At 37.7% G+C, this 23897-nt stretch overlaps 1 protein-coding gene across 4 annotated transcripts in view; it reads right to left on the bottom strand.

Annotated features, from left to right (window-relative positions):
• The window catches only part of LOC146003071 (uncharacterized), a 300614-nt gene extending 278021 nt beyond the window's left edge, over positions 1-22593 (bottom strand). For 2 of the 4 annotated variants that reach the window (XM_083141240.1, XM_083141238.1), the window contains exons 1-3: positions 22351-22593; positions 16881-16979; positions 13560-13742 (exon numbers count right to left, since the gene is read on the bottom strand). In XM_083141240.1, coding sequence (XP_082997366.1) covers positions 13560-13742; positions 16881-16979; positions 22351-22389 — 321 coding nt within the window. In that variant the 5' untranslated portion in view covers positions 22390-22593. Of the gene's footprint in view, positions 1-13559; positions 13743-16880; positions 17053-22350 lie in introns of all 4 variants that reach the window. The other 2 variants (XM_083141239.1, XM_083141241.1) reach the window with 2 other exon arrangements.
• Positions 22594-23897: the final 1304 nt, after the last annotated feature.

The raw sequence follows: 23897 nt of genomic DNA, 5'->3' as shown, positions 1-23897 counted from the left end.
AAAGGATTGGAGGAAAGTAAAATTATTGAACATATTTTTAATACTCAGAATTTGATTGATCTTCAAAATATAATATCTCCAAAGGTGCAGGTCCTTAAAGTGTACCAGGATGGGTGTTGCATGTATCACACAATAAACAACGTTCCATCTGAAGCTGGATGCGCTTTCAGGAATGTTCAACGACTTATTTCCTGGTACAACAGCAACGATATTGTTCTGGAGCTTTGGTATTAGCTAAATAATTATATACAGGTACCTATTATTATGATTCTGCAAAAATGTGCATTCTACAATAATCGACATAGATACCAGAGAATTCCATCGCAGCATGAAGATGTAGATTTGAAGAAATGTGCGGTCATGTTGTTCAGACATGCGCGCGTAGCATGCTGGTCACAAAAAAAGAAGGAGCGGGGGGATGGGGGGGGTGGGTGGCTTATGTTTATGATATTCTGCTGACTTTTCTCTAACTATTACACGTTGTAAGGCTCCGCCCCCTCCACCTCTTTGTCCAGCACATGTTTGGTTTGCTAAGAACGCATGAGTCTTAAAAAACACACCTGTGCATATTTCTTGAAATCTATATGTGCATGCTGCTGCAACATACAATATCTCACAGTTCTTCGTCATGGAATTCTCTATTTCGATGCCATTGAAAAAGATATTTCAACCGTACATTAATTTCAAAGGGGTTTTTCAGACAGACAGCGATCAGCCTGTGGAGCAGAAACCAGTAACCAGTCCTATACGTCCGACAATATTATTCGAACACATCTACTATTTGAATGTTTCGAAAACAAAGGTTATCTCAATCGAACTGTCCTCTCCTTTGGATTTCCAACCTGTGATCAGGCTACACAGAAGCGGAGCGGCTGGTGTTGAACTGAACTTGAAGGAGTGGCACGCTCTTCAGGAATTGTTTCCAGTGATCAAAAATTACATCGCTATTCCAAATGAGCAGCCTCGTGCTTCCTATCCAATAAGAGAGCAACATGAATTGATGCTAACCACACTGTACAGTGTCTCTCAAAAGTTTTAGGACAACGACATTTTAAACTAGGCAACCCAATTTACACAAGGTGTTGGTGGGTTGCGTATAGAGTTAGGCTCAATTTCAGGGTTGCCACATGCACAATAAATATTTATAAAATACGCGAAAGAAATAAAAACAAGTATTAGTGTATAAAAGTATTAAAAATATCACTATTATATCGGAAGTGACAAAATTCTATCTGAAAGAAAAATAATAGGTTTTCTAGTATTTCATCGCTGATGAGTCTACAGAAAGGAAAAGAGGTGAGAGAAAACGAGAGGTAACAAAGGACAGGAGAAAGAGAAAGCGAAAGGAGAAGAGGAAAAGTAGAGGAGAGAAGAAAGAGAGAATAGACGAGGAGAGGAGATGTAGTGAGGAGAATGGAAAAAGGTTCAAGGAGAGATGAAGAAAACGGAGCAAAGAAGAGAAAAGAGAAGGAAAACGAGATGAGAGAAGAGTGGAGAGTAGAGTAAAGGAGAGAAAAAGAGAAGAACGAAAAGAAGAGGAGAAAAGTGCGTGGAGTCGGAAATCTAAGACAGGAAAGGAGATACGAGGAGTGGAGATGAGTGGGATGGAGATAAGATGCGAGAAAGGTAGGGAAGGCGATATGTGATAAAAGCAGTTCAGAATGAGGGGAGAGAAGAAGGAGAAGGAAAGGAGAAAAGAAGGAGGAGAGAAGAACAGAAGGGACTGAAGAGTTGAGGTAGTTGCAGAAAATATCGTCTCAGCGTCAAGAATTGATGCATTGGTCGAATTATCGACATGAAACATTCAATAACATTTCGAAATGTATTGGATAATGTACTAAATCATTGCGAAATGCCTTTTGGCTTAGTTCAGAGCAAGGTAAAATCTTCCATGTAAGAACTCTGATTTTACCTGCGATTATGCCACTAAAACATGAATGCAATTTTAATATTTATAAGAATTATCCAATTTTTGTAAGATCTTTGATTTTACCTGCTATTATGCCACTAAAAACATGAATGTAATTTTAATATTTATAAGAATTATCCAATTTTTGTCCGCTTCTCGGTTCGCTGAAATGGAGATTTTGTAATTTAATATTTCCCCTCCCCCCATCGTTAATTCTAAACTGAATCATTCCGTTTCACACGGCGTGGACAATGAACACAATGGGATAGGTCTAAAACTTACGAAAATTTTCTGCCACCGGAAGGGTTTGAACCTACGACCATCAGCTTCACAGTCCTGAACGTTATACACTACCCTACAAGCTTTCGCTCCTGAAAGTAAGTAGAAGGAGCTGACCAATGTGAAATGTAGATGCAACTCTCCTCCTACATGTAATGTGCAAACAATACTTGTTTGTAACAAAGAAAACGAAAGTATTACGACTCGGCGAAAACATTTAATGGATAATTGCACATGATGAGAACTTTTCATTCGATATTTGCGGAGGTATCCTTGCAGTGAACTCGAGTGGGAAAAGGGGTGAAACTAGTATGTCCTGAATTGCCACAAATATAAATAGTTATTTCTTTAATATTTGTCAATGTCTTTGAAGCAGTACACAATTATCGTTCATAGGCGCCGACTCCATGGGGCTTGGGGGGGGGGGGGGGCAGAGCCTCCCAAATAATTTTGCTTAAGATAATCTAATGTATTATTTTGTTTCTCTTGTAAAGTTTACTCTGAATTGTACCACATGAACTTAACTTTAAAAACACATTTGAAATGTTCTAGACCATCAACTTTCGGGGCTGAGACCGCTAAACCATCAACTTTGAGGAGGCTTTGACCAGAGACAGCAAAACACATGACTTATTACTATATACTAAGTATGTAATTATGAGTATTGTTAAATATTTTACTAAAAAGAGTTTCAAAAGACGATGTGCATAAACTAGGGTAGTGGATGGGACGTTCGGGCTACAAATGGCTCTCGCATGACATTCAGAACGAGATTATTGATATATTAGGGAGATCTGTTAAGCGCTCTGTGGTAGCAGATATTAAAAGTCGGGAATAATTTGCTATTATGTTTGGCGAAACTTGTGACATATCCATCCGTGAACAATTGACATTCTGCATTAGAACTGTGAATAAAAAAATGATATTTTTGAGGAATTCATGGGATTTTATTAGGGGTCGGGATGGGAATATTTTTCAATTTCCTGACTAAGTCTGGAAATTTTCGGGACGGGAAATGTTCGAAATTTCCCGAAGCTCTGAAAATCTCGAATTCTACACGTCATTTTCACTTTAAGTGATTTCTGGATTAAAAACTAACAATTTACGATAAGTTCCAGAAATTGACAATGAAGAAAACGTCGAGAAATAACGACATTTTCAAATGAGCATTCGGTATTTCCCGACTGCTCGGGATCCCGAAAAGTCTAGATCGGGACGGGAATTTTTTTTCCCGATCCCGGTCCCGACTTTTCGGGATCCCGCACCCCCTAGCTTTCATGAGATTCCGAACACTGAAGGCAAAACTTAAAAAGGGAGGGAGCGAGTCATTCATTAATTTATTTCAGTGATCAGAGCCCCCCAATAATTTTGACAAGTCGGCGCCCATGTTATCGTTAGAGTATCATAATTCATGATCTTATACATGAAAATATCCCTTTGAACGTGTGTCAATTCACTTTTTTTTTTTTTTTTTTTTTTTATAAACTACATTTCCAGAACAATGTAGCTACTATACACTACTATTACAAATAATGTTACCATGCTCTTGTTTGTAATAAAAGGAGAATTAAAGAAAGAACACCTCCTAAGGAGGATCGAACCTGGGACCGCAATCAATGCTTTCAAGAACTTTAACCAATACACTACGCCCTTTGCTTCCCTTAGAGCAACAGTTCTTAATTATTCTGTCGCGTCAATATTGTCAACATTATCCTGCGAAAAGAAGTTCAATACTCTGATATAGCTCTGTACTTCTAGAATTACTCTATACACATGCATTTTAATATTAACTCTGAATTTATTTCTTCGTTGTTAGTACATCTAAGCTTGTAAATATATTTTATTTGTAATTTTATAACGGTTACATGAACATCTATAAAATTGTTCCTGATAATAACCTCAGGTTGACCAAGTTGCCAATACAAACAAATGGAATACAGATTGTCTTCTAGCTTACATTGTTAAAAAGGACAGGATACACGTATTACTATCCAAATACTTATTCAATAAGGTTTCTTGGTTGTCAGAAATTATCACTTAAACTATTGCATGTTGAGCTAGTGCCCACCTAGCCGCCTCTGATGAAATCTATCATTCTTCAGATTCTCTTTATAATTCGACTCTGGTCACTTGTAACTTGCTGGGTGAAGATACTGTGCATCGAGGCACAGTGTTTTGCGATAAGAAACGGCCTTGAATAGCGTGAGTGAGTTACTTTGAACGCGAGCAAGCTACGCTACCAAGGTTGCCTGCCTTTGAAAACCAACTCATTTTTTTTCAACTGTTTCCGAAACGCGATTACTATTGTAGAAGTATATATTGTTTTAAAAAGAGCAAGAAAGGAAATTAGACCAATGTTCTCCTGTCGTTTAAAACCAAATATTATCTATTAAACGAAAAGTTCACGATTGTCAATAAACCTATCTGAGCATAAGGTGGATGTAAATAATAAATTTAATACAAAGATTCTCCAAAATTTCCCTCCCACTGTCTACGCCAGGCCAGTACCCAGGGTGGGCATGGGGGGCATGCCCCTCTCGAACCCTGAAATATTTAAATGCGAACCTATCAATAACTACGAAAATAACATTGTCGATTTTAGAAATGTGTAAAAATTTCAATTTTGTTCTTACATAAATGAATCTGTTTCTTGCGCAAAAGTCTTCAGGCTGCATATTGGATGGTTTTAGTTTTATAATGAAAGGCAAGCAGATGTCAGATTCACCGATTTAGTCACGACAGTGCGTTACTTTCAATCCCTGTCCCGACTTTTTCGAACTGCAATCGTGATGCGAGAATGTCTCTTTGTTATTTTCTTTTTCTTAACTCACAATTAGACATGTTCTTTATTATAATAATAATTCCTAGTACGCAACATTTAATTTATAAATATATTATTCTCTAAACATAGAATTATCATGACCTTTCAATTTCGTTCGCACTATTTGAACTATTTTGTAATATCTGTCTCTCTCTCTCTCTCTCTCTCTCTCATATATATATACACACACACATTTGGGTCTGTCCCCTCCCTCAAAGAAATCCTGCATACGGGCCTGGTCTACGTCAATGACAGAAATGCAAGCAATATTTTTATTTATATTTAACCCAATTAAAGGAATGTGGAAGAATTTAAAAGAAATAAGAAAGAGCGGAACTACTGTTGCTCTACTTTAAAAATTGTTGTTCTTCCAGAAAGAAAAATAAGAAGGATTTACTCCAGCACCTTAACACAGTGACCCACGAGTCTCTCTTGACCAATACTGTCAAATGTGAAGAATAAAATTTTCCGCCTGTTTACGTCTAACGTTGCGCATATTTGGTAGTTCGCAAACGGTGTAATTATTTCGTGTTACCTTACGCAACAGCAAATACATTTCATAAGACTGTTCTGAACACCAGGCTTGCGTCAGTAAACAAGCATTTCGTCTGTTGCAGTATTACAGGAAAAGTACATCCTCCTGCAATGTTCAAGCCTCTAGATATTTTTCATTAATAATGTCTAATCACAATAATAAGTTAGAAGAAATAACTCGCATTTTCACAACTACCAATATTCTCGTTTTTCTTCATCACTTCGAAAATTATTTCTCGAAGATATCTGCTATACTACAAGAAAGCAATCCAAATTAAAGTAAAAGTTCAACTACATGTATACCCAACTTCATTTACAATATTGGAAAGACAGAATACTTAAAAATTGTTTTTTCAGTCGAAAGTAAGGGCGTGGTGTAGTGGTTAGAGTTCTTGAAAGCATTGATTGCGGTCCCAGGTTCGATTCTCCTTAGGAGGTGTTCTTTTTTTAATTCTCCTTTTATTACAAACAAGAGCATGGTAACATTATTTGTAATAGCAGTGTATAGTAGCTACATTGTTCTGGAAATGTAATTTATAAGAAAAAAAATGAATTGACACACGTTCAAAGGGATATTTTCATGTATAAGATCGTGAATTATGCTACTCTAACGATAATTGTGTACCGCTTCAAAGACATTGACAAATATTAAAGATATAACTATTTTTTTTGTGGCAATTCAGGACATACTAATTTTACCCCTTTTCCCACTCGAGTTCACTGCAAGGATACCTCCGCAAATATCGAATGAAAAGTTCTCATCATGTGCAATTATCCATTAAATGTTTTCGCCGAGTCGTACTACTTTCGTTTTCTTTGTTAAAAACAAGTATTGTTTGCACATTACATGTAGGAGGAGAGTTGCATCTGCATTTCACATTGGTTAACTCCTTCTACTTACTTTCAGGAGCGAAAGCTTGTAGGGTAGTGTATAACGTTCAGGACTGTGAATCTGATGGTCGTAGGTTCAAACCCTTCCGGTGGCAGAAAATTTTCGTAAGTTTTAGACCTATCCCATTGTGTTCATTGTCCACGCCGTGTGAAACAGAATGATTCAGTTTGGAATTTGACGATGGGGAGGGCAAATATTAAATTACAAAATCTTCATTTCAACGAACCGAGAAGTGGACAAAAATTGGATAATTCTTATAAATATTAAAATTACATTCATGTTTTTAGTGGCATAATAGCAGGTAAAATCAAAGATCTTACATGGAAGATTTTACCTTGCTCTGAACTAATCCAAAAGACATTTCGCACCGATTTAATACATTATCCAATACATTTCGAAATGTTATTGAATGTTTCATGTCGATAATTTGACCAATGCATCAATTCTTGACGCTGAGACGATATTTTCTGCAACTACCTCATCTCTTCAGTCCCTTCTGTTCTTCTCTTCTCCTTCTCTTTCTTCTCTCCCCTCCTTCTGCTCTGTTTTATCTCATATTGCCTTCCCTACTTTCCTCGCATCTTATCTCCATCCCACTCATCTCCACTCCTCGTATCTCCTTTCCTGTCTTAGATTTCCGACTCCACGCACTTTTCTCCTCTTCTTTTCGTTCTTCTCTTTTTCTCTCCTTTACTCTACTCTCCACTCTTCTCTCATCTTGTTTTCCTTCTCTTTTCTCTTTTGCTCCATTTTCTTCATCTCTCCTTGAACCTTTTTCCATTCTCCTCACTACATCTCCTCTCCTCGTCTATTCTCTCTTTCTTCTCTCCTCTACTTTTCCTCTTCTCCTTTCGCTTTCTCTTTCTCCTGTCCTTTGTCACCTCTCGTTTTCTCTCACCTCTTTTCCTTTCTGTAGACTCATCAACGATGAAATACTAGAAAACCTATTATTTTTCTTTCAGAAAGAATTTTGTCACTTCCGTTATAATAGTGATATTTTTAATACTTTTATACACTAATACTTGTTTTTATTTCTTTCGCGCATTTTATAAATATTTATTGTGCATGTGGCAACCCTGAAATTGAGCCTAACACTATACGCAACCCACCAACACCTTGTGTAAATTGGGTTGCCTAGTTTAAAATGTCGTTGTTCTAAAACTTTTGAGAGACCCATTACAACCGCCGTCATATGATATTAAGGAGAAAACCAACATACGGCTCCTTGGAGATAGTGTTCATCGCAGAAAGTTCGTGGCGGAACTTTATGAACATATTCATATGCATGAAGCATTTGGTGGGGTTATGTGTGAAACAGTGTCGCCGTATCTGAAATTATATTTTTGGAAATTGTGTGGAATCTTGCATTCTCGACCTTCGGGAACAGTGTTTCGGGTGCACAGATCTTTCCCCTGTCCATGCTTGTAATAAGGAGAAATTTGTGCTATCGAACCTACACGGATACATAAAACCTGATCCTTTGTCTATACAAAACATCGACGGGAAAAGACTTTCCAGAAGATTTTTTTTTTTGCGAGAACATGCTTGTGGAAAAAATAGCGAAATATTTTAATTCAGTGGTTGAAGCAGACAGCGGCTCTGACAGTGACACAATTCCTTATGTGGATGAGTGAACAAACATAAAAAAATATGATAAACTGGTGACACGATACAAACATATTACGTGTGTGTATGTGTGTGTTTCCTTTGAATTTGTAAATATTGGTAATGAACAGGGGTAAAATACATGTGTTTGCTTTTTCTTTCACTTATCAACCCTTTAAGAAATCCATATGGTTTATATCTTTACTTGTAAGAATCAGTGTTAATAACAACATTAATATTCAACTATATAATGAAAAAAGTGTGTATTGTGGACTTGCCGGAGATAAAGCATGAGAGCTTTTCTGAACAGCGCTGGACATGCAAAGGCAAGTATGTTTATTTTCATTCTAATTCTAGCAGTGATTATCTATTTTTCTTGTCACTATTAAAAACCCTCATTGAAACTAATTTCATTTTTCTTTTAATACATCTGTCGCCATCTTTCTTGTTTTTTTTTCGTTTAATTTCCATTTATGTATTGAGATTAATAAAAACATGACTTTAGAATTTTCCATGGAATTGGAACATAGAATGTTGCGTCCACTGGGGGAGTACAAGCTGCGTCCCCCCTTTGATCACAAAGCGACAGTGTAGGCCATGTTGCTTATCTTACCTACTCTTTATGTATTAAAGCTAATTGGTACTAAGCCCACAACCGAATCTGCTTTCTCTTTATACATTAGTGGTTTAGTCTTTGCCCTGTAATCAAAGGGGTTCCAGGTTCGATATCAAGTGGAACAACTTTATGCAGTACGGTTAATTGAGACTTCGTTAAAAATACACCAACAATAGACCAGCAGGAATTGAACCCTCGACCCCTGGGTTGCAAAACCCTAAATCCAGCCTTTTCTATTTGTGTATCAAGGTTAGTTTGGAATTGTAACTCACTTTTTAAAAAATCAATGTTTTTCTGCATTGGGACTCGAACTTGGAACCTCTTGAATACACAACAACACTGTCAGCCATCTTGTTTTGCTTTTTGAATATCTGTTCGTGCATAAATGCTAATCGGGCCGACAACACACTTATCTTTTTATTTAAATGGAAAATCATTATTAGGCAATTTGAGAACATTGGTAATCGAACCCGGGATCTCTTGATTTCAGCATTAACTTTTACACCCTATTTCCATTTTAGTTCATTTTCTCTTTGTGCACAAAATCTAATCGGGACATTGAAACAAATTTAGTTAAATATCCAAATTTGCCAACGTTGGGAATCGGAGCCGGAACCATTTGATTAAAACATCAGCTTAACAATTTTATATTTAAACTATTATCTATATCAACCACAACAGCGTCGCCGTCGCAAGCACTGCACACAATACACAGCCGAAATAATGTTTTAATAAAAATACTATTTTTGCACAAATGGGCTAATCGGGATGTATATTTACGGGGACGAATACCAATTGACTCCATGTGACTGCTTACTGAATCGAACCCTGGACCTCTTTGTTACCAGGCAACAACTTTAACCACTAACCCAACTCGATTTTCGAACACCGCCATATTGTTGGGATTTATGTACAGAGGCTAATCTAAACAATTCATTATTGACTCTACCAGGAATCGAACCCTCGACACCTTCTTTACAAAGCAAAAACCTTAGCCACTAGGCTTTCAGGGTTACGCCAGCTTTAGCACCATCTTGAAATCAGGTTCCTTCAAAACTTTGCATCTTACACGTTGGTTGCGTGCGCATATCCTCCGCCATATTGTTTTTATACAAATACTCTTTATACACAGATGGGCTAATCAGGAATATTTGTGTATCAAGGGTAATTGGGAATAGTAACTCACTTTATAAACAAGTCAGTTATTCTGGAATTTGTCAGCATTGGGATTCAAACCTGGAACCTCCTAAATACAAAACAACAATGTCAGACATCTTGTTTCGCTTTTTGAATATATATTTGTACATAAATACTAATCGGGACTCATAACACACTTCTAATTTATTTAAACAGAAAACCATTGTTAGGTAATTTGACAACATCCCGAATCGAACGCGGGACCTCATGATTACAACACTAACTTTTACACTCTATTTCCACTTTAGTTTATTATCTCTTTGTGCACAAAAGCTAATCGGGACATTTAAGCAAATAGAATTGAACACCCAATTTTGCCAACATTGGGAATCGAACTTGGAACCACTTGATTAAAACATCAGGTTTACTTCTTTCATATATCTATCTATATTATCTATATCGCGGAATAAAAAGCAACATCCGGGTCGCACACAAAACGCGGCGACTATTTATGCACAGATGGCTAATCGGGACCTATAATGGCGGACAAAAATGACTGACTCCATTTGACTACCTACGGAATCAAACCCGAGATCTCTTCATTACCAGGCGAAAACATTAACCACTCGTTTTTCGCCGCCATCTTCCTTGTTTAGCTCACACAGACTAATCGAGACAATGTTTACTCCCGGATGGCGCAGTGGTTGCATCATTGGTTTGTAATCAAATGATCAATCAGCGCCACGAATTATCAGACGTATGTGATTACAGATAATCACGAGAAGAAAATCCCCATAATGTACGAACAGGACACTAATCGGGTGAAACTTTATCAAGAAAAGGTATACCGTCACAACAAAATATCGCTGGCTTTCTACAGACGGATGAAACTGAGACTGGGATTCAAATGACATCCTAATGAAGAGTCCAAGTGCCAGTGCAATGGACTATTGTGCATATTGACTTTTGAAGAGCTGTTTCTCTTAACTTAAGGGGCCTCCCCGATGGCGTAGTGGTAGCGTCTTCGCTTTGTAATCAACGGGTTCCGGGTTCGATACCCGGTGGAGGCACATATTAGTTCGGATTCCACTTTAAATGTAGGTCCAGTCCCGATTAGCCTTACAGTGCATAAAGTGGACTTAAAAACTCAAACTCAAATCAAATCTTCACTTAAGGTACGCACAGTAACCAGAACATGGAAACTTTGCCAACAGGAGTAGAATAAGATACTCCAGGTACAACAGCATATGTTTATGTAAACTACGATGTCAAGTAAAATCCATAACACAACCGATGGTGGAAGACGTGGCCATGGGCGTATTCAAGGGGGGGGGATCAACGGGTACAAACCCTCCCCCTATGGTTCAATAAAATACCAGATTACCTGTTCTATCAGCTTGATCATAACATTTCTTCAGACTTATTTTATTCTCCTAAATTCGAGACGTATAGGAGGAGGTTCGGATGGGAAGAAAGTTACATAATTTCAAACACTAGATGGGGCTGTAGACCTAATATATGCAATTTCCTAATAGTTTCTGAATTTCTGCGATACGAAACTGCATTGGAAGTGCCAAATCAGTCATATATTTTTTCCTTCGAGTTTTCTTAAAGGAATTTGATTTTTAAAAAGGCAGTGTAAGAAAACCAGGGAAACACTGTAACATTCTCAAGTTGTTTGACACAAGATGAACAGAAAAGTATCAATACTAAGTAGAGTAGCTTGTGGAATTGTATTCATTAATTATAGAAACTACGGACACTACAATTTACTAGTAGGAGAGAAACATTTCAGCAAGCTCTTCAGTTTCTTCACTGTGTAACCTGTGGTGAGTTTGAAACATCTTCACTTGTTCTAACCAAATTGTTTTCATGCAGTGCAAGATTATTTTGGGCACCCCAAAAGGGGTACTGTGAACATGTCAGTATTCTGAACGAGATATGAAAGAAAATTGCCTCCCTAATCATGGACGTCCGCAGATTTTTTCCCAGGAAGGACTAGCAAGGTATTTTTCCATGGGACATATTACCCCTATAATAGTGTTGCTCCCTCAAAAAACACCACTTGAATTTGAACTTATTACATTCCCGCATCTCCATTATAATAATTAATGTAAATTACTGTAACTGAAATCAAATTGTACATGTGAAATATGTACTTTTAGATTGATATTCGTTTTCTAAGGTGGAATCCTTGTCTCCCTTCTAGATGTCCATTTTCCTATATTATACTTTCACCTAGAAATATAGTGTAGAGGAATCTTATTGCTGTTATTAATCGATATAATTGTTTCAAGCTGCTGAAAGTTCAAAGCAACTACGGGATAAGGGTGCAGTGGACGAAAATCAATTCTGGTGGGGGGACAAGAAAGCAAGGCTATCCGAATTAAGAGTAGCAGGACAAAAGGACACTCAAGATGGTGTTAGTTTTTATGTTTCTTGCATTATTTCTTCCAGACGGTTTGGTTTGATTTGATTTGTTGTTTTAAGTCCGCTTTATGCACAGGAAGGCTAATCGGGACTGGACCTATGTTTAAAGTGGGATCCGAACCACTGTGCCTTGTGCCTCCACAGGGTATCGAACCCGACTTCAAGAGAACCTGCAGTGGGGCACAGAGGGGTAAATATTCACTCAATTTAAAATTTTCCCGGCAGTTGGCCCGCGGCGCCAGACAATCTAAATGAAAAAATGTCAAAGAGAATGCCATGGCGCTACATGAATTTTTTGTGCCCTATTAAATCAATATTGTTTTAAGTTTGCAAAAATTTGGATGATAAATTTTTCTTGATCGCTTTGCTCGCATTTTCCTTTTTTCTGTACTGCACGTAAATTACTAGAAAGGGAAGAGAGAAATCGTAACAACTAAGAACTTGAGACTGTTGCTACTAAACAGTTTTGTCTTAAATGCAGTGACAATTGTTCGGAGGCCGGCCTCCGTGGCGGAGTGGTTAGAACATCGTGCTACGACGCCAGTGGTCCCGGGTTCAAATTCTGGCCTTGGCATGGATGTTTGTGAGTATCCATTCATCAATTTCATCATATCATCATTCATTCCCATCTTCGCAAATTAGTCAGAAGTGGCAGAAAAAGGGAAGTAAAATAAAACAAATTAATCAATCAATTGTTCGGAGGTAAAGGTGCGTGCACATTTCAGACACAATTTATATCATTTTTGCTGTTGATTTGTTATGACTAACTACCACTAACTCCCTAGCCTTCTTAAAACCGAAGGTTCATGGCTGCAGCAACACAGACCTTCCATCTTTCCCTATCTTGAGCAAGTTCTATATACTCTTTTCCATCCCTACCTATTGATTTGTTATGGAGAGGATCAATTGAATATGTCATGTATTTAAATAATATGTATAATATATATACACTCCTTCAATGTAATATAACTAAAAGAGTGAGATAAAATGAGGTTTTTCTTTCCAGACTGAACTTTCATCAAGGCGTTTGTCCCCCTAATCAGAGGGTCTGCGCACTCCTATTCTTCGAAATAGATTTCTGTTTCTTTTTAAGAAGTGTAAAGAATATGATAAAAGATATGTACATACACACAACGTTGTCGGGTTCAGCACCTCCCCCACCACTTCCCAAGAAGCTTCAGGTCAGCTGTGTCCCGGATTTTCGCTTATGAAATATAGCAACCCTAATCATACCAAAAGTTGACACCCACCCTTACGTAAACTGTATATATACGCCCATGGAGGAGTGTCATAGGTGAGCGTCCAGTTGGAAGTGAAACAACCTCTGGGAACTGACCTGGTGGGCTGATGTACAACGTGTAGTGGTGATTTTCTTAACATTCCTTTCATTGTTGCGACCCGTAGAGTCTTCCACGGGGCCGTCGGAGATGTAGCCTTTGCGTTTGAACTCATAGTATTTTTCAATTCGATTTCGACATCCGATGCATATATGTTGAACTATTTTCGTGGAGTCTAAGATCTGAAGAGAAAATAAAAATCATGTAAATTCTAGGACAAATCCAAACAAATAAATATGAACACTGATGATAAGATGAAGAAGTTCATGTAGAGTATGCTTTTTGTGTTTAATGTTTAAAATATCCACACAGACAAAGCTAATACATAACGTAAGTTTCGTGTTTCTATCTTTTTTTGTATACAAAAGTTACATAAGAACGTTCCATGTCTCGGTTGCGTGACTTTTCAAACACGCCGAACAAGGTATTCCTCATAAATTTCAATCCATGTATTACAAAGTTTGAGTAGAATTCAACTACTTTTCCAAGTGTGCCTTGTCGTAAAAAAAGCAAATAAAGTAATGTAAGTAATTATAAGGATAGGCTTTCAATCAATAATCACTGAGAACAAAATGTTCATGGATGTCCGTAGGGTTATTTTTTAAAGAAAATATCACGCAATAACATTTTTAGGGGGCAAGCAATTCACATTTCTCCCATAATGATGTCCTTCCCCATGACGAAATACTCCGTCAATTTGAAGTCATCACCTTCCTGCAATATTCTTTGAATAATAAACGCAAATGACTGTGACTGAATTAAAATGGTATGTGTGAAATACTTGCATATAATACGTTTAGGTTGGCAGTCTTTTTCCAAGAAAGGGGGCATACCTCCTCTTGCGACGTCTTTCGGGGGTACAAGAATACATCACTTAAAATTTTATGCTCTAAAATTTGCTTCAATGATATTTCGAAGCTAGATTCTTAGATTAGGAGTTGATTTGAACAATATAAAATCCGGTAGCAATTGTTTATAACAAATAAGATATAAGTTGTATTCTTCAGATGGAATGAGAAAACGGTCAATTTTATTTCTGCGCATGTTGGGTCATACATTCAAGTTATTTTTAAAAACACTTTTTGGTGGTATTGCATCTTTCCATTACAACGATAATTCAAATTTTAGTAACGCATGTTTTCCTCCAACAAAATAAGATAACAATGTTTCATTAATTTATTCGTGTTCGTACGAATGTGATGTATTGTCAAATATTTTCTCTGAAATTCATACTGTTTGGTTAACATTGTTCTGTAATTTCAAAAGGATTGAGTAAATTATAAGGTGGACAGAATTTTTTTTTTCTAAAACAGTGTAGCTCAATCTTGGAGCTTCTAGGAATGAAAGAACAGAAGAATCACTGAAAGTCTGAGGGGCTATAAAAATTAAACCAGGCAACTTAGAGACAAAAAATATGTAGTTTATTGACATTAAAGATGGTTTAAATGTGCCGAGTTTCATAAAACAAATTGAGATCATGGGCTTCCAAAACACTTATTATCTGATTGAACTGACATGGAATGTCCCCTTTTTCTTGGTCGATCAATACCAAAAGGTCCAGCACTGGTTGCGTGAACATTATATATATACCGGATGATCCGTTTGAGATATCAGAAAAGTAAGCCATTATACATAAGAGGTGAATATACGTATCGGTGAACAGTTTCTTGTAATATAAGCAGAAAGGATGTACGTTTCAAATGAGTGGAGGTTTACAGACTTCAGCCACATGGCGGCGCTACTGTGCATGGTAAAAAAGGGTGGTGATAAAGTCACAACAGAGCACACAGTATGTCGTATGGTATGCGAAATTTTCGAGTATTACATGCATGCTACTGCCGCCAAACAGCTGAAGACTGTAAACCTCATGTCATTCGAAACATACATCCTTTCTGCTTAAACGCCAGGGGTCCCGGGTTCGAATACTGGTCTGAACATGGGAATTTTTTGTGAGTGTCAATTTCAATTCATCAATTTCCTAATATCATTAGTTCTGCTTATCCAAAAGTGGCAGAAAAGCGGCGTAACATAACCCAATTCAATCCACCGGTTCCAATTTCTCAGAGATTGAGCGGATTGTGGGGTGGCGCTGTCCAAAAATTAAAAATTTGTCATAAAGAATCTCCCCAATAGTATAATTTTCATAGGCGTCCCCCACCCAATGCATTCTCTCAATGCTGACCCAAGGATCAACATGTTCCCCGAACTGAGAAAACCTAAGAATCCCATCCAACTACAAATTAGCACTTCGAGCACTAGGGGCAAAGAAAGATTCATATCTTGCCATTAATCATAAAAAAATCATATTTTACCTCTTACGGTTTTACAAATAATAAAATAGAAATTTAATTGAAAGTACTGTGTCGTTGTTTTCAAGTTCAGACTTGACTCAAATATTTAGAAACTTGATTGGACTTGCTTCATTTCCATAAACATCTATAATTTTGTTGATGATAATTTTCGTCTTTCCGTACTTTTTGATGCACATATATCAGAGACCTCGATATATGTTGTCTTTCATGGCACCCATCGTTCTTGTTTTCACGCAACAATTTTCACCATTCGAAAAGTTGAAGTTCTTTACAGATATTTCGGATTGAGAATACACTATGTGGGTGTCCTTGCGTTGTTCGTTCCTAACATCTGTTTATTACTTCATGTGATTTATCCAGGACATCAAGTATAAAATACATGCAATATAGGCTGTATCCGAAAGATACGAAGTGGTATATATTTACGGAAGTGACGTCACCTACTGCTGTTCGAAAGCTCTAAGTTCACCAAGCAATCGAGACCATAGTCGGAGTACGGATCGTTGAAGACTTGGCCAGGTGATTTCCGCACTTGTTGTTCATTTGTTTGAAGTGAAGAAGGTGGATAGAAAGCAACACAGGTTTAGGCCAGCAAGTTGTTGGTTGAAGTTCTTCTAATGTGTGGAACATTCGAAAATGCTATCTGATTTCTATGGTGAAGAGCAAGTGTTTAAAACTCGGGGGAAATAACGAGTCTTCAGTTTTATCTACTGATCGTATTTGGCGCTGCAGTCGAAGTACAATTCGAACGACCCTCACTTCCAATCCACGACATCAAGACAGCACTTCAAGACAATACTCGGAGGTTTCTCGCTTTCGGACACGGCCATACTAATGATAAAGCAGTACCGACATACTCAGAAATATGAAATGTTAGCTTATATTTGAATGAAGGTTGTCGGCCAAAATTTAGAAACAATCGAAAACTTTTAATTCTGACCGTAAGGAAAGCAGGAGAAGAAAGTAACTCGGAGGATAATAAGAGCAAAAAGAGGAAATTCACTTTACCTGTTTTTGGAGAGAATCACTGAAGGTCCCGTTTATTCTGAACTCAGCAGCAGAGGGTCCTCCACACAAGCGACAGTTCTTGTTGTTCATTTCGTCTTCCTTATCAATCAAATGGAAAAAAGAACAGAAGTTGATACCGTTCTTTAATTTGTACTTTTAATTCTGCTTGATTCTGCAATTAAAAAATATATTAACTCAATGGCTGTTACAGAAGCTACACTTGATGTTATTATTGTCGGTTCTCTCAAAGTGTGTACCAAATTACTGTTTGATTTTATCACTCACACTGTTGAGGAGCAGCAAGAAAAATGCAGAGTTCATTTTCTGATGCAAGTACAGGTCTCTCTGCTGAAGTACCGTGGGAGTAAGTTGTCAAAATAAGCAAAATATTAGAATTGAAAATATATTCAGATGATGAATTCATTATTTTGTGTTATATAATTCCATGATTGTCACGGATAGATAGACAGATACAGAGAGGGCGCAACTGCCCTTGAGGATGAAGGTCTACCTACCGATTGCCTAACTCCCACATGCCTCAGCAGAGTTGGGCGATCATCCAAAGAGTTAGGCTTGAACCATTTAAATTGTTTTGGAACCTGCTTTGTAAACCTAATTTAAGATTTTTAGAACCTATTTTAATTTTTTCAACTTATTTTAGGATTTTTAGAGTCCATTCTAGGAACATAAAAATCCGAGGTCTACTTATCAGCGAAAGCTGTTGCACAAGAGCAGAATTGTCATTGAATCGACAATTTTGCGCTCAATACACACCCGCCTTCTAACGCCAAAACAATATTATCACTTACACATGCTTTTTTGCCCTATAACTCAGACAATTCAATCTTATACAACAGAAAGTGTCATATGTCCTTCTGCTTTCGAGCGAACTGTTACTGCTCTCATATGCCATACGAACAAACATTCAGATTACATGTGGTTGTTGCTGAACTAATACCAACGTTTTGTTAAGCTATGCAAATTGTTGTTGGCCAAAAAATAAAACATATAGGAACACTGATAAACGTATTGCACTCAGCTAATTGAATAAGGGAAATCAACTGTATTGCTAAGCACAGCCGGCTTCAATTTTATTTCAATAATAAAATATTAAAACAGAAAGTTAGAATGGAACAGTTTTACAAAGGTCCATTCTGAGAAATGCCATAAAATAGGTTAAAGTGAAAACTTGTATACGTTGAAGGAAAAAAGTATTTTATCGGGAAACCGATTTATCTGAGGCATGAGTCGTGCTAATTTTGTACGATTATAGTAAGATTGTTTCTTGTTGTTTTATTCCATAATTTTGTATACTGTATTTATTTTCCTCCGAAACGTGCGTTAGTTCTTGTTACGTTTGAACATTGTACATTTGTTTCAAGTTCGGTTTATTGAGGGACTGCGCCTAATGTTTAAAAATATGGAAACCATATGTTTTTAGGAGAATCTAACTTACGACCTCATTATTATAAAGGTAGCTGTGTTAACCCCTACAGCAAGGGGGAGAACGACTTGCTTACAGTGGCGGCGATTGGTGGGGGCATGGGGAGAAACTGCCCTCACGGTTTTGACCACTTTTGTCCCCGCACTTTGCTAAACCATATCTACCAACTGTCTTTACCCTTCCGAGATTAGGAACCAAATTTCCGCCACTGCTTGCTTACATGCGATTCAACCAAATTTTATTTCACTGGGACATTTGGTAGAAGCAGCTTTGGTGCCCCCTCCCTCGCGCAGGTAAAATTGGGACTCTTAGTAAAATTTCATCAGGAATACTGTAACGTAACCTGTCATGACACCAGAGGGGTATACGCCCTGCTGTAAGCAAGTCTTAGCTGCAAATAGACAAGAAAAAAAATAATGAATGACCTTATGAGTTTTAAATAAAGTTCACTCCAAAAAAGATGTCTAGTTCTCCGAACTTGGTTTTTACTATTTTTACTAGCGTTGCTACTACATATAACAAGAGAAGTAAACTCTCGAATTTTTCGGAAAATAATTCACGAACTCAGTTGAATCCCTTCACAACTCTTCAAAATATCGCTAATAAGAACAGGAGCGTATTCAAAACTCTCTAAAAATTGCTCTAACAAAGTGGAGGCTTACAAACATAATGGTTAGTGTTTGTGGAGACAAAAAGACATCCGGAATACGGATAGTAAATTTTCCGAATCCGGATTTTAAATTTTCCGGAATCCCATCCCTAGAGGGCTGAGCCGATACCACTTTGAACCGATGCCGATAATTTTACCGATTCCCACCGATACTTAAAAAATTGTAATACTTAAAAATTTGTTCAAAATATTGATTAATATTTGTGTGTAAATATTCTTCTGTAATTGCATGCATGAAATTACCAAGAAATGTGCTCTAGAATATTCCAGAATTACATCAGAGTATGAAAATAGATGTTACAAAATTCGAAAATTGAGTTTGTCGTGCAAAATTGGTACAAAATAAAATAATAGTTTGAATTTTGCATGATAAAAAAAGTAAAGTGTTCCCCTGTGCATAGCACCACGCCATGAAGGAGTATAGGGGGTGTGGGGGTAACGCCCCACACTTTCTTGATCCGGTCGTGTGTGGGGTGATGTGATCAGCATCACGCCCCTGACCGCCTTTACCCCCCAGGGTTTCCCCCAGGTACCCATGTTATTCGACGCTGGGTAGGCGCCGGGGCCGCTTCCACCGTTAGAAAAGTTCCCGGATTTGAACCGGCCGGGGATCGAACCCGGGACCTTTAGCATGGTAGTCAGACGCGTGACCGACTGCGCCACCGTGGCCACTTTTTAAATGTGGAACGCTTCACGATTTTGCATGATTTCCAAGATAATTAGACTCCGCAAAAGTGTTGCCCGCATTTTTGAGGACCCCGTGGCGGACAAATATGCCGGAAAAGTATCGGCTGGTATCGGTTGATGAATTCCAACCGATACTTTCCGATTCCGATCCATCGGCATCCATATCGGCTCAGCCCTAGTAGATACGTGTTTTGTTATTATTGTGCGTAATTATCGATACTTAAAGAAAATAACATCAATTAGGATACAAATTGTCCCTTGTATCGTGTCGACCCAACCCCCGCGACCGGCCCCCTCTGACTAGAAGTGGCATCCTCGTCGCTAGTCAGAGGACCCACCAAGCCCTGGAAAGCTTAGGCGAGCAGTTGAGACCGGCCGGATCCAGGTTGGCGCCCTGGAGGGTGGGTAGTCGCCCCTCCACTTTTACGTGTTATGTTGTCGTACAGTCAGTGTGATGGAGGCGTTTTAATGTGTGTGTCGAAGAAGACAATGAAGATATTTAGAATTTTAGATGTTATGTTATAGTACAAGATGTACGTCTTGTTGAAATGTCACAAATGGATAGCGATAAAGTAAACAACAGATTGAGAAATAGCATCGATGAACCAATTCCAAAAAGAGGACGAACAGATGGTGGTGACTTGGCAAAAACATCTAATCAAATGGAACCACCTTCTCCCGGATCAGATCGGATGAGTTCATTCCGCTTTCTAATCAACGAAATGCAAGCTGGGATTGCAAGAGAGAAAATGACGGCTCCGACCAAAACTCTCATGACAGAACTAATTAGTAACATTTTGGCCGAGTATGAAGACTTCAGAACTCATTTAGAAGTGGCTTTAGCCCTTAATGAGGAGCTTAAAGGTGATAAACAATTTTTACAGAAAGAACTGAAAGCAATGTCAAAAGAAGAGAGTCAAGTAACCGTTAAAAGTAACAATATTACATATGCAGAAAGATTAAAGATGGATGTTGGAGTACCCGATGCTCCAAAACCATCCAAAGCACTAAAACCAACCCTCTTCATCAGGGCTGGGGATAAGGACCCCAAGAAGATGAGACAGGATATTATGGAAAGTATAAAGCCCACAGCGGGATAAGATAAGAATATCTGGAATGAGATCAACTAAAGACTTGCTAATTGTAAATGTAAAATTTTACATAAAATTAAAAACACATTTCGTGTGTCCAATGTAAGATAAAAATAATATTTCCTGAAAAGAATGAAATGTATAATTTGAGTAAAAAATTACATAAACTTGTAAAAAATAATATGATAAAAGTTGAAAAACACACTTCGTGTGTCCAAAATATAATAACAATAATGCGTTTTGACATTAAAACGTTAAAGTAACGCCAGATTTGCACTATTTGTTCATTTATATAATAATAATTTATATAAAAGCTTTAAAATTCTCTGACTAGTAGTATAGTTTAGAAAACAATTGTAAACTTGTACATAGTTAAAGATATTGGTTTTAACTATGAAAAATATCGTTTACTAGTTTAAGTTTCCCTCATAGTGTTGGGTTTTTGATTCACAAAAAGTGATGGCAAATAATATGTCAAACAAATAATATTTTGTTTGATCTACACATTATTTATATCAACCAAATTATGAATTACCCTCAAAAATTGAAATTATGGCACAATTGTCATAATATATAATGTTCAAAATTATACACGAATTAATGTAATACTATACTTGTTAGCAAAAGTTATTTGTTGATATGGAGAATGAATTATATATTGATATAAAATTTGCTGTACAATACCAGGGTTACAATTCACCGGAAATTCCTTGAATTCCGGAAAACGTTAGTTCGGAAACCGTGAATGCCACAAAGCACCGAAATGATGCAAGAATGAGCAAGACCACACGAATCAGAAGTTTGCTTCCACTTTGGACCATGCAGGTGACAGTGGCGCCAAACATTTTACTTTCTTTACTGGAAACAACAGCATTGACTTTAAGGAAAGGACAGAAAGTATGTTTCAAAAATGTTAGTCATATTAATTTTTCTTGGATATCAAACCATGCAAACACCTCGGTGTCATACAAAAGTCATGAAAAACCTTGAAGATATTAAAACAATGTTTGATTTAGCGCATAAACCTAAAATAGGTTCAAACAAGCAAATTAGGTTATTTTAGGCTCTAAAAATCTTCATCAGTTGTCGCATATTTTAATGGAACACTGACGGAACTTGTTATTTCTTATTTACCTGGAAAGGAAAATATAAGTTAAAAACCTATAATTCGAAGTCTGCTGATAAGGAATCTACGTAAAAACATCATCGAACAATATGTACATGTTTGGCCGAAACAAAGAACAGCTTTAGCATCAACACTAAATCTCATTGCTTTTCAGTTACCTACAGTAACTGCTACTCTTTCTACAGTATTGAAATCCACTTGGCTGCAAAACTCAGATATTTGGATTTATTACCGAAATCCGGATTTGGCCATCCCTGGTATCTACGTATATTCAATTAGGCACATGCTGTGTTTAAACCACATTGAACACACAGCCTGAACCCCAACATTTTATGCTAATACCACACCAAAGACATAAAGACACATAACATAAATTGAAATAGAAGCTATCAAGAAGGTACTCATCATTCAGGTAGTGCAAATGCAGTTAGAGGTTAAAGATTAACACTTACCTTACACTCTGATGACTTGCGAAGGTGCTTGTAACCCATTCCTTTTCACTTGGGTACCCGTTGTTTATATTTTGATATGTACAATAATTACGTAGTTGAAACCGATAGTAGGAAGTAGAAAATTTGGCAAATTCCTTAGTATTTGTTATTTTGCGTAGTTTTACATCTACTTGATGTATTTGCAACGTTAAGGTAGACGAGTAGAACGGTTGAAGTGCTATTCCATGTCAGAGTGTTGTTTCACATTCTGTAGAAGACATATTGAATGGAATCATTAAGTAACAACCTTGAACTAAGGCAACGTCAATACTCTGTCCCCCAGGCCTTCACACGCAAACAAATACTTATGAATTCACGCACGCTGGTTGGCTGTGCGAACTTCTATAGTGCACGCGGGATGTAAGTATGAAGGCTGCTTCGATTTGTCACGCACAGCTGGGGGAGAATTGCTGTTTCTGGTGTTTGCAATACACACTTAGCATGAGAGTGGTTGACTTTTATTAAGTGTGACATGGCTCGAGAGGAAGCCGACCGGAAGCGTATCTGCTCTTGAGCCAGCACCTGTTTCTCTCAGAACCGCAGTTTTCACTTTTACCTTCAGCGCTTAGACATCCTATACTCTGTCCCGGTTATCTCTGGACCAAGTGAACGAAAACAATTCTCTGCGCAAGTAGTGACGGGAGACAGCTCAGTCTATGAACATTCGAGAGAGAACGGTATTGTGTGAAGGGGAGGAAAGCGACTGCAGTTACCAGCATTCGAGCAGCGTGTACTGCTTCACTCTGGCCACTAGATTCGCCCCTCTTCTCTAACGCTATGAGCGGTCTTGCTCCAGAGTTAACTGGGACAGAGTATACACGAACTGTAACGATGATACACTCCCAAGGTCTCCACATTGTTTTTTTTTTTAAAATAACACAACCTCGCTAAGATAATCGCAACCTCACGCTATGAAATTTCTAAATAAACTGAATTGGCAACATTTCATTTACGCCACGTGGACTGGACTTGACAAGTACTGTCAGTTCTGGGACGGACGCTGTTGGCGGGGGAGGATATACTGGGCTCCACGTGGACTTGACAAATGGATGCCAGAGGAAAACTGATCTTTGGGATGTAAAGTGACGTATCAATCAAGCCTTCAACTTTAAGGCACTTGTTTCTGGCCATTAAGCTCTCGAAGATCCTTTCAAAACTGTAGTGGATATGGTGATCACTAGGAATTTATTTTCTGATCATAGTCAGAATTTTCTTCTCACTATGTTGACAGATGATACACCAAGTCAGCGAAATGGCAGTGAGAAGGATTTTAGATGATAGGGCAAGGAAAATATCCGGTGAAGTGCCGATACGTATGTTCAAAATCCAACACATTAGCTTCATGGCAGAGGAATACATAGATAGACTGGCATGTGTGCATTATAACAGAGCCTCTTTGAATTTGAATTCTGTAGACATATAGAAAATTGTGTAAGACCACAATGTATCTGAACCAGAAATTGGTTGCTTCCCGTGTCACATCCAATCAGTTGCGACTGGTTAGAATA

Source organism: Lepisma saccharinum, chromosome 19, assembly GCF_977018435.1.
Source record: "Lepisma saccharinum chromosome 19, izLepSacc3.1, whole genome shotgun sequence".
NCBI lineage: Eukaryota > Metazoa > Arthropoda > Insecta > Zygentoma > Lepismatidae > Lepisma > Lepisma saccharinum.
The sequence above is the reverse complement of the archived record's forward strand: the minus strand, read 5'-3'. Positions and strand labels throughout refer to the sequence as shown.